Source organism: Eleginops maclovinus, chromosome 5 (assembly GCF_036324505.1).
Source record: "Eleginops maclovinus isolate JMC-PN-2008 ecotype Puerto Natales chromosome 5, JC_Emac_rtc_rv5, whole genome shotgun sequence".
NCBI lineage: Eukaryota > Metazoa > Chordata > Actinopteri > Perciformes > Eleginopidae > Eleginops > Eleginops maclovinus.
In genome coordinates this window covers 15,477,325-15,490,083 of record NC_086353.1, presented here as the reverse complement: position 1 = coordinate 15,490,083, position 12,759 = coordinate 15,477,325, and the positions used below count along the sequence as shown (strand labels likewise).

The window sequence follows — 12,759 nt, the reverse complement described above, 5'->3', positions numbered from 1 at the left end:
TCTTTAGTTATGATGATGATTTACAATGTTAAAAATATTTGTGTTTAATCAAAAATAGTATAAAAAAATCCCCAACAGTTTCTATTGAACACACAGTATTTGTTATAGTTTATTTTTAAATATTTATTTCACATTTTTATTTTCTATTCTATATTGTATGTTCTAGAATTTGGCAGTACTAGGCTTGTTTTTTATTTTCTGTTTAAAATATCTACCAAAAACCAAGACAATGTATTTGTAAATGAAAATTGTATTATCAAAATGTTTTATTCTGATTCTGATAAAAAAACTATGTTTTCTGCCTCTTATGGCTTGATGTTAAAGGCAGTAAACTGCTTTAAAAAATGTCCTCCAGATTTGCTTTACCTGCAGTATATAAGGAAATATGTAAATGTCATTTCATGTATCATACATTTTTGGCACAATTGTAAAGGATGTTTTATTTTTTTCTTGCAAAGCTTTGTGAAAAAAGACATAAAAGGTTTATAATTGGGATTTAGCCCTGTGATGTCAGGCCTAAATGTTACAGTATGTGTGATGGCTGAACCAGGTAAATGAATACTATAATTCTAAAAAGGCTATGCCGCTTCATTATCCTCGATAAGAACTATGTATCTTGTGTGTATCACTGAAACAATCCTGTGGCTCACCAGTGCAATCTTACTGTGGTGTGATTGAGGGTGCAATTCATCTGCCAAAATAATTTGCCGCTCCACATCTCTATTTATGTACAGCCTGAAGCCATCATTAGGAATTACCATAGACTGTATAACTGGTGGACGGTAGCAGGTGGAGAATGATGTATGTAGGAGCTCATAAGGCATTCAGACTAATCCACTCAAACCAGATTAAAGGGAAGGAAAGTGAGGAAGGGATATTAATAAAGGCCTGGCAAGGCTTCTATTAACAGGCCTATTCAGGGTACAGGGACATAGCGGCAGACTGAAAATAGAAAAAGTGAGATTTTAATGAGTGAAAGTCAAGAAGGAGGGGAAACACAAAGGACCATTATATTCACTGAAGAGGAACAATATGGTTTTTTCACTGATGATGATAAGAGGCTCCAAAAACAGAACATAATCTGAGCGCAGCCACTTATAGTAAACCATTATTTTTCTATGTATGCTATGCCTCATTGACCCTTAAGGGAACAGTGCAGGATTCATTTTCCTTTGTAAGTGTCAACTTAGGCCCTCCAGTATTTGAAACACCAAATACACATTATGAGCCATCACTTATAAAAGCTGTATTAAATAAATGTAAAATGCTGAATTTTAAACCAGGTAAGGTTCAAAATAGTACTCACAGTCACACTTCATGCCCTGGTGGATGAGTCCATAGAGCAGGGAGCCACAATGGTCACAGAAGGTGGGGCTCCCATAGGTGTGGATCTTGAACTTGTGCTTCGTTCTGGGATCCTGGAAAAACATAAAGACAGAAAAGAGCCATGAAAAGCCTGAAATGAGGACAGGACTGAAAAAGTAAACCAATTACCCATCAGTTAGTTATAGCTCCAACAGCTCAAGCTATTTCTTTCCCTTAATTACAGGCTATGGAAGTCCTGAGAGGCAAATTCTAAGTCTGATCTAAATGGTTTCCTGTCCCGCTTTAATAGCTTAAAGAGACAATGTGTAGGATTTGGCGGCATCTGAAACTGCAGTTGCTGTCAGACTCAATACCCCTTTGCAAGACTGAAATAACAATCCACCAAGTGCAAAGCAACGTTAACACAGTGGTGTCTTTCAGGACTTTCACCTCACTCATTGGCCATCCTTAAGAGAACGCTACGTCAGCAGTTAGGAAATTCAGGTGGCAGATGGCATTACAACAGCTTTAAAAGCATGTCTCACAACTGCGGTTGGCTTCAACGCAAAAGGTTTTTTTTTTTAAGCAAGAGTTTGCGTTGTCATTCCTGCAGTGCTGAAGAAACATGGCGGACTTTGTGAGGGAGAAGCCGCTCCCTACGGAAATAGGAAGAGCTCATTCTAAAGCAATGAAAACACCCATTTATTTGATAAGGTGAACATACACCAATGAAAGCAAAGAGAGTAGTGTATTGCATATTGTTTCTCAGGCCCTTAATTTATCACATGAGAATGGAGTTGTTTTAACCAAATGGGCATCAATTCAAGGGCACCAACAAATGAAATTAAACTAGTGCAATTACATGTTTCATACCCATTTACTCAAAAATAAATCCAAGAAGTATTCCACAATACCCCGACAAATGGTGTAAAATCCCGTAGAAAGAAATATGATCAGTAATTACCACTGCAAAGACATTGTTTTTTTTGTTCACTACTCCATAGAAACTGTCATAAACTGTATTATACTGTAGAAGAATGGTATATTGGACAAATAATAAAGTGGCACCTGCCTCATTTATGGTTTTCCTTTTGGCCATTCAGCAAAGGGTTTGTGCACTTGTGTGAACATTACATTTAGTCATCAAAGTCATTGAGGCTTTTCATTCATCACTGGCCTCATGTTATTGCAGTTCATTGCTCCAGGCTCTTTAAGCACTGTGATAGTCATTGTAAAAACACATTAGAGGTTATTGCACAGAGCTCTGAACAAGTGTGTGTAACTGGGTAGTAAAGAAGCCGTTTGCACAAAGCGGAATGATGTCTGTAAGTGTGTACACATTTCTTGACTCCTGCTATGTGAGACTGTTTACATGCAGGATTAAAAGTCAAGTGCTCCATCATTATTATTTTTTCGCGTTGTTCTGACAAGATATCTATTTGCATGTTAGCAAAGCAAAACGTATCGCCTCCTGTAATCTATCACCAAATAAAATGCCTTCCAAAATATGTGAGAATATTAATTGGCGAGAATGGTTCATATTTTATCACCAATTCCCTTAAAGTGTAAAGTGTGTTTTGATGGTGGTTACGTAAGCATTTTAAAGGATGTAAAACAGGCTGAAACCTCAACTTGCAGATATGATTGTATTATTCTTTAACCTTTAACACAATTTAGCTTTTAATTTGTTTTTGGTTGGATAAGTTAAGTTCTGTTGTTAACATGTTGTTGCTGATCTTAAAAGTTATATAATCCAAGACATCCGTGTGCAGTGTCTGTGGCACCCCTCCTTGCTGGTAGTTTTACTGACGCTTACAATCACACACTAACAAAACAACCTAACTCTTCTGTTTGTATTTGTTATTCCAGTGAATTTGCATGGGCGGCTTCCTTTTTTCTAGTTTGAAGCAAATGAAGAGCCCTCAGTTTTATCAGGTACTCATCACCTTTCGCCAGGCCTTCATCCATCATATGAAAAAAGAGTGACATTTCTATACAACCAGGCAGAGATGAGGGATAAACACGAGTTATATGAAGTGTAAATTCAACTCCACAGCAGAAAGTGCTTTGGTTGGTAAGATCAGAGAATTATTGAATTTGCAATTCGATAGCGTCTGTACCTTAAGATATAGTAAATATCTCTGGGTTTGAAGACAAACATTATTGTATGTGATCAGTAAAGCAAACAGAAGCAGTTATTGCCCCGTTTTATTATTTATTCTAATGCAAACATACATTATGATATGTATGTATACCTAAAGTATGGTGAATGTAGCTGAAATAGAATTAAAGTTCCTCTTGAAGGCGTCACAATTCAGATTGATTACAGTGCCCCTGCAGCACTAAGATTATGTTAAATATACACTGTAAAGTAAGGCCTCTGTCACGTGCATTCATTCATCTCGTGCACTCAACCTCCAGCTTATGAAGCACTCTCCTCTGAAAACTGGAGGGCTGCCACTTTTCCAAGCACCAGAACAAAGAGCTTTCCTGCTCATTCTCAAATTGTACTGTATTGTAAATCTTTTTCAGAGTTGGAATCTGTTTAAGTAGATTTGAATTTGGAACATTATCCAGGCTAGGCCATCTTTTAAATTGACTCCATCTATTTGAAAGATCTGTCTTTGTTTCAGTTCCATTCTACCAGGAAAAGGAAAACACTTCTTCTTCTGTATGTTGAGGAATAAAAGAGGAAATTAATTAATAGAGATTGACCCATGAAAAATACATCTTTAATAAGGGGAGCTACATGGCATATATCTCAGTGAGAACTGACAGTGTTACACTGCGTGGCACCACTATAATCAATGCTGCTGTTTGCCAGTCAGCTTGACACTGGCCTGTAGTCTTATGCAACAGAGCCTCATTCAGGCTCCTTAAATCTTCAATGTCCCTGCCCTTCAGTCTAAAGAGGCTTTAAAACATTATAGGACAAAGGGAAATGCTTCCTTTGTTTGTCTTTCAACCATCCATACATTTATATGAAGGCCTGAACTCAAACAGCATTCCAGTTGCAACAAACACCCTATTGGACACTAGGGAATTAAACATCATCTTAGACACAGCTTGCAGTAGCCTGTAGCTAAAATTGAAGATAGAGAGAAGATGAGTTGACTAGATTGCAGAAAATCTATGCCCTGATTAAGTAATCACTGAATCATCACACCTCATTTACAAAAACACAATCCATCTGTGGAAATGTTCATTTAGTGCTTAAGGACACTGAACACATCCTTATCATGCCTGTGAATATATCAAAAATGTTTAAATTAGCAACAATTATTTCAAATCCCATATATTAAATATGTGTTCATCCTGCTACTAAAGTTTAATAGTAGGACTTAAAGTATTTTATTCAATGAAATAAAGTATAACATTTCAAAAACTCTATCTCACAGTAAGCATGTCTCCGACTGCCAAGCTTAGGTCTTCTGACACAAGCCGGAAAATGCTGATGGTCTGCTTATCTAAGATATCCATCATCTTCAGAGCATTTAACTCCATCACAACACAACACAGCACAACACAACACAGCACAACACGACACACAGCAGGGCATAAATAATACCTCACAGCTGCGGCAATCTGATGAAAAAAATATCACATTCAAACCAGTCAGGTATGGAGTATGATTACTGACTTGAATGAATTAAACTGGGGGCTTAAAAAGAGCCAGTGTTCTGGATATAGCTTTGACAGCAGGCCTGAAAAACACCACTGCCTGTAGCAGATTGGCAACTCCTGTGCAGAATACATTTGCAAATAATACGCTCCTTTGTATTCAGTTGAAAGTGTCAGCTACAATGCCCAAATATTTTTGACATTTTGGCAATTCATGGAGAGAGCAGTTCACATAATCACATACAGTGCACATTGTCTAATTAGCAGCCCAGACCACACAGTGCACAGGCCAGCAGTCAGTGTAACAGATAGAGACAGACAAGAAATGGAGAGAGATAGGCAGACAGTAGAGAGAGGCTGCGCCAGCTGCACTTACTCATGTCCTCCCACACACAACTGATCCTGAAGGATTATCCTTTTGCCCTCCTCCCCCTTTGCTTTGTTCCCTCCATCTACATGAATGAGCGATATTAAGAGCCATATTCAGCTGCACATGGATCATGGATTTTTATCAACTGTCACATCGGCTTTCCATGGGAGGAACATGGCTTACTTTTTGAGAGATTACGTGAAATAGTTACAATAAAAGACATAACGATAACAGGCCAACTGAGGTGACGGTGTTGAATCAGCAAAAATGTTCAGCTCCTTATGTCTGAGAACTGCTCGAAATGTCTGTCTGCCAAGATCTAAAAAGTGGTGAACCACAGAGATAGACTGACACTTGCCCTTCTGATTTGTCGAAATGATAGTATTTGTGTAAAAAGTGAGTTTGTTGCTCAAGTTTAGTTCCTGTGGCAAAGTCAGTCATTTTTTTTGTTACGATAAAAAGATAAATAGATTTTTAAATTGAAAACAAATGTCTTCAAATTGCTTTGTATTCTGACCAACACTCAAATGGATCTTATTATCTACTTCTGTAAAACTTTAATCAACAATAATAATGCTATCTTGTGGATGCTAATGTTTAACAGGGACTGACAAAACATGACATTTGAAGACGTCACCTTGGACTTTGAGAAACTTGGAGGGACATTTTTCACTTACTCACATTTTATACAAATAGCAATTAATTGGTAATAAAATATTTGTAGACACGCCTAATGCAAACATTTGGTAATTTGTACTAAACACACAGTGCAACTCAAACTGATTGTCATTTGTTTTCCAGATATGTGTGGATATAGGTTAGGTCAACCAAATCAAATAGATACAAATCTCATACTAAATATGGTATGTTTATTTGATTATTCAAATAAGTAATCATAGAAATCCATTTAACAGAATTATGTTCTTTCAAAGAGTGGGCTTTGACTGATGTTAAATGTGCCAATTACAGATTCACTAGGGCACGTTGTAATGTGCAGAAAATGAAACCTGTAAATGAATGTACCTCACTACACATCACTGAACACACCATGTTGTCCATTAACACATCCTCTCTGAAAGCTGTGGGTTGGCAGGGTTTACCCCTGTGGCTTATATCGCTTATTACAGCCTAATTGGGTCTTAATGGGAAATTCAAGACAGACTGGACGGCGCTGCTCTACCAGAACAGCAGGGGAGGCCGAGTGTTTCGCCAAAAGCAATAATAATGTCAGTCACTAGGCTAAACGCAAGAAGGCAAACAAAGCCAGTGGGTGCTACATGTTTACTGGGTGATGCAGGTTGCCCTTTGGCTACAGATATTAGAAGAGTCAATAGGATTGCCCTGATGTCACATGCACAGAGAGGGAGCAATTTTGCGTCATGCGGTGCAATAGAGTAGAAAACCATCATTATTTTTCTGTTTTCATGTGGCTCTTTATAGCAATTCATTATATCTAATCCAGCAAACAATTAATAGTTTGTGCTGACATGAGTGCATCAGTTTGCAGTGTATCCGTTAAAGAGAAGGGTGGTGTCAACGGGATTGAAGTTATCTGTGACGTAGTTAGAGATGAAAATGTTCTCGCTAAGCCATTGGAATATAAATGGGAAAAAATATTATCATTTGATTGTTGGGGAGTAATCAGTCATCATTATTCTACATTCATACTGATCACCACCATTAACACCAGTGACTATGACCGTGATAGGGATAATAAGAAGGAAGCAGGCAGATTTTTTGCTTACATTTGTGGCAGTAGAACACATTTCTCCACAACTACTAAGCTCACTCACTTTATATATTAGTCAAATTTTGTTCTGACAATTAGAATATAAACATCAGTTTTCTTCCGGTACTTTCATAAACAGGAGTACCCATTGTTCATAGTTTAAGTTCAACAAAAAACACAAATACATTATAGGGCAACCAATGGAAATACTATGAGAAAAATTCCCTCAAAAGTAAAAACTAAATCTGTTTAGTTTTTCCAATAACCTCAGAGCACAGTGTCCTTTAACTAATCCCTACATTTATTTGAGAAATTGTCCTGCACTAATCCCAGGTAGATTTAAATGTGAAGTCACAGATCAAAAACAGAGAGAGGGCAGAAAGCTGATCAAAAGACTTGGAGGGAACCAAGAGATTGTGGTGAAAACCAAAACACAGGGGTTCAGCTAATTAGCCAGGCTCTCCAATCTGCTTTAATTAGCAAACAGGACACCAGCCAGCCCCTGCTAATGACGCGCTTGGAAGGATGAAGCTGAACAGGGGCTTCCCACTGAAGCTGTGGAAAGGGGAAGGCAGAACGTGATAAAGTCAAAGACTAGGGTTAACATCTTCCATCCATTGTTTCAGTCCAAATTACATTACAATCAGCTATCTTTAATTTAAAAGAAAACAAGTCAGGTGTGTCAGTCAGACTCAATTATTGCATGTCTCGCATCTGTTCAGCCTGTTTCACCACAAACAGACGTCTGTAAGCTATATTGGTTTGTATCATGCATGAAATACAGCAGCAGATCAGACAGCGTTAGAGACAATAGAAGGACAAAATGACCGTGCAGAATCTCATAACAACGAATAGTCAAGCTTCAAAGTGATTTCTATAACAACAGTTAGCATCTGCATTCGAAGACCACATTAATTAGTTTTGGCAATTAACATATTTAGCAGGTACAATTAGCAGAAATGGCAATTCCATATGGGTTGTGAAGCGATGCAGTACAACATATCTAGGACAGAGCCGCATCAAACATGAACCCAAAATTTATTTCTGAATTTCCATAATGCATTCTGGAAACTTAAAAGACTTGAAAACTAAACTCCTACAAAATCAGAAATTTTCATGTGATTTCATGTTTTATAAACATTTGAGGTGCATTGTGGATTCCTGATAAAGGATTTTTTGGAGAGAAACACTTTATGCTTCTTAAATTATTAGAGAGCAGAACATATCTACTGTCTGAACGTGGAGCCATTGATGGTAAAATACAAGGTCCACTCTTTTATTTTTATCCTTCCATTGTATAACCTTCCGCTATCCCTCATACAACCACAATTCAATAACGAACTCCACCGTATCTCAGAATGAAGTGTAAATAACAAGACCGTGCCGATAACAAATGGAAAATGTTGTTTATGAAAGTGAAACTCAAGACAGGACAGGCAGGGTACACTTAGCAATTAAGGGCAACTCAATTATTCTAATATGCGTTTGGTGCTGCAGCAGTACAAGGAATACACAGTCCAGGTTCACTTTCATATAATAAACCTGGGCATTCAGAGAACTCAGGGTATGCAGCAACACATCTTGTTATCTGCACTGGAGTAACCTGATTACTGTATATGAAGCAGATGAGTAACCATGCTCTTTATTTGTTGCTGGCCTTATTTTGGAAGCAGTTGTTGATTATTTTTGACTGTAGTAGTGATACAATATGCTGTCTCCTGATGCATTTTTAAACTTTACAAATGCTTAACTGCTCAGTGGTGGAAACCAACTGTTTTAGCCATGTAGGGGTAATTTGGTATGAGTTTCAGTATTAGTTGGATTTGATTGAATGACACTGCCTTTTATTATGCCACCCTGCCTCACCAACAGTTTCCCTTTCTAAAGTCTGTGTAAATCACTATATGAAAAAGCCAATTAGAAACCTGGTGATAAATGTAGGTGGCTAAGAGAGGGTCTTTTTTCAGGCAGACAACGGAAATACTTAAGTGCCCAATATGTGAAAGATGTTGACTTTCCAGTCTTGGAACTAATACTATAATTTCACTTCTGACCTAAGTAGTTAGCGGAAGGGTTCACACATTCCCTCGCAATATTCATGCTATCAAATAAAAAGGCGCTAGTTAGAACCAAAACAACCCTGATTGCTGTTTTTTGGGGGAATTTTATTGCCGGAACGAATTTTAAATGACCAATTGCAGCAATCATGAAAGAAGCTGCATAGTTAGTATAGTCCACCAGCCTCCCACAGAGACGAAAGAGATCAACCTGGAATGACATTTGCAGCCAGAGAGAGTGAGAGAGTGAGAGAGTGAGAGAGTGAAGAGAGAGAGAGAGAGAGAGAGAGAGAGATAGTCTGTGTGAAATGAGACACACTCATCATCGCTTCATCTCTTTCATTTACTTCATTCACTTATCTCTTTGACCCATATGTTCCCTAGAGGTTTGAAAAAAGAGGTTGTTAGAGTGATGCTTAAAGGTGAACATGTTCTATAATATCCAGAATCATACAGGCACTGATGCCACCAAACTCCCCTCTGAATTAAGTATCTGTATTCACACCCTCACCTCATACTCTGATGCCTCTTTTACCCATCATCCCTCATTGGAAGGTCACATTTCAAATGGAGGTAGCAGGAGGCTACCAATGTGTGTGTATGCACTGCTATACACATAGCCATACTTTACGTTTGCAAGCAAACACTGAGAAGAGCTACTGCTACTCGTTTTAATCAGCAAAACCCCTCACATGGTACTTACCCTGACCATGTGTTGAAGCAATTATGCAAGCCACGTTTCTGTCACCTTATTCTGTCACGGGTATTAAATTGTAACTTTCATTTATATATTAACTAAACCTATATATTAGTTTTAATAATAATTTTCATCCTGCCTTTAAACCCTGTTATAAGTTAGAAAAAAACTATGCCACTCACACATCACAGTTACTCATGGATAGAGACACACACGTGCTCAGCAAAACATTTAACATAGAACTGAAAATAATCAATCAAAAGCCGCTAACTATCACTTCATGATAGTTTTGCTGGCTACTTCCTTCTAGTAAATATCCTTGTCTCGGACTACACCTATGGGAGTAATCAGCACTATGGTTGGTAAGGTGAGGAGGGTCTTTGAAGAGAAAAAAAATGGAGCTATCCTTTATACAGACAAGAGGTGTTGGGCTAGGCAAGGTTACTATTTTTAGATTATAAATCACCACCCTGATTCCTCTTGGCCTTTCACTAAGCTGCTGAGTGCTGAGAGGGAGGGCAGGATGCCACCACAGCTCACAGGTGGTTTTCCTTACCGTGTTGTATTTGTTCACACATATGTCTGATAGCAGAGCTAGAGCTAATAGATGGCACTCCCAAGGTTGCCCTTTTAACTGTGACTTGTATAAATGATTGTCATCTGACATCACAGTTCTGTCCTAGCAGTACCATGGCGTTAGCGAGCTCTTCTTCCAGCAGTATTCATGGGCCAGCTTGACAATATGTACAGTTGGATGAACAACTCTCCAGTGGTTCATGAGGTTATTTTTTAAAAACACCATGTATGCTTAAAACAGTCTGCCAACATGTGTTGTGTCATTTCAGTCTTTTGGGAGCCAGGGCTCATCACTAACTGTTAAAAGTGGCGGCCAGGCTGGCAACTAGGTATCAGCTTTAGTCACCTGAGTAATTAAGATACGACGCAATTAGGTGTCAACTTAATAATGAAAATGAAAGAACAAAAGCTTTATCATTGGAAACAAACACTAATGGCCACCAATTCATATCAGCAATCTTAACTATTGTAATGGCCTGTATAAACCCCCCGCTGCAAAAAGCTTTGCTCAAGATAAATGTTATGTTAAGTTTATAATGTTAAGTTTATAAAGTGAATGCTGAATACCCTAACAATATCCCAAGGCTCTCCCAAAATACAATTCAAGAAGACCGGCTGTATTATTACTGTTTCATTGCCCTGTTTTGAACAGACTACTCTGAGATAAGCATATCAGAAAAAAAAACACTGAACTCAATTTACAAACTCTGAGACCTCAGAGCCATTTGAAAAAACTCTCCTGCTTGCCTGTGCACAGCTGGATAAATATAATGCAGCCCCCGCACATATGGACACTGCAGAAATGTGTTAATTTGCAGTGTTGTGTTCATTATCATAGCCATGTGCTGTGACAGCCTTAAGGTCAGGAGAGGACAAAGGGGGTTGTCAGTGCTGTCACATGGACTGGAAGATGCCTGGACTGTTTTCTACTCAATAGTACGTACTATTCCTTTTCTCCATCATGGTAACAGGTAGGAATTACAAAAAATATACGGCCAGGTTGCAAATTCCCAAAGACAAAATATTAGGCCAACGGTCAGGTTCTTAATAATTAGAGAACATGTTACAATATGTGTTCCCTAACGTTATTTAATAGCCAGAGTCTTGGCAGGGTATTGTTTCACTGTAATGAGCCAGCAGTCAGTGGCAGTAACTTGGCTGTAAATCTCTGTAGTTTTGCTTTTGCCTTTGTGCTCTGTGGTTTGTGCTGCAGAAAATCCAAGAAAAGTTACATTGTGTCGATGCAATCAATTTAATGTCTCTGCCTGAGTGTGTGTACCTTGTTTTTTAAGACTACCAAACATCCAGAATACCAGGACTACAGCAAACATACTGTAGTGCCTGTGCAACATGTGCTGAGCTTAGTGTGGAGGGGATAGAAAGAAGGAAAGATTCTTGAATTTATATATAATATAGACCAGGATCAAGCGATACTCCAGGGATAACCAGGGATCTACAGCCTGATCCGATAAATAAAACGTGTGAAAAAAAACATAGTGGTGCTGAGGTCTGACTGAGGGCGATTTTGTTTGTTAAGGAAATATGTGCTGTGTATAAAATATACACAATAATAACAATAATAACAATATTTGGAAGCAAGTATTGAATCGTAGCCAGATAACAATCCCTTCAGTACATTTTGTTCTAATATGATTTAAACTCTAATCAGATCGCAAATAAAGCAATCTTCAAACAGGTATAAGGTTAGTGTAAGGCAGATCTATTTGTTTTTATCACTGGTTTATACTAAAATAAGAGACTGAAATAGTTAATACAGAATACAGAGTGACGAGGAGAGGGGAAGGCTGGCTGTAACTTGTATCATTCTATTTCTGGGGTTCAGCTTCAGGCCTCACTGTTACATGCAGGGTCAAGTTTAGACTTCAGACCCTCTAGGCTTCTATTTCAAGTGTTTTTGTGTGCACTGACATGCAGGACATTTATAGACCATCTGCCTGTTTGACAGGATCTTTTTACGCCGCCACCTATGAAATGAGTTTGCCCTGAACAAAGTGTCGATGACAACAAAGTGACACTTTGTTAATAAAAACCAGAAGTAATGTCCAGAAATATGGATCAACTATCTCAGAACTGTTTTAAATATTCATTTCAATATCTGGAGGTTAATTTTTATCGATTGATGATGCTGATATGGAAGCAAAGCAGAGATGAACAGGTTGCTTAGTGTGCTAGCAGGCACTCATAAGGATAAACTCTCGTCCTGCAGGAAATGTGACACTGAGTCGGTTTGAGGTCAAGAGCAATTTCAACTCTCCCATGCGCTGGTCATTAGTAATACTTACCTGACTGGCGGCCAAATACTTTTTGTAAACAACCTGGGAGGGACTGATGGAATGTGTGTTTTTAAGTAAAAGTGTGTGTGTGTAATTCCGGCACTTCAAGC

The 12,759-nt window shown here is 38.2% G+C and overlaps 1 protein-coding gene across 1 annotated transcript in view; it reads right to left on the bottom strand.

Annotated features, from left to right (window-relative positions):
* The window catches only part of prkcaa (protein kinase C, alpha, a), a 118,552-nt gene that overhangs the window by 54,892 nt on the left and 50,901 nt on the right, over positions 1-12,759 (bottom strand). Inside the window, exon 4 of the mRNA XM_063884665.1 lies at positions 1,307-1,418. Coding sequence (XP_063740735.1) covers positions 1,307-1,418 — 112 coding nt within the window. The remainder of the gene's footprint in view (positions 1-1,306; positions 1,419-12,759) is intronic.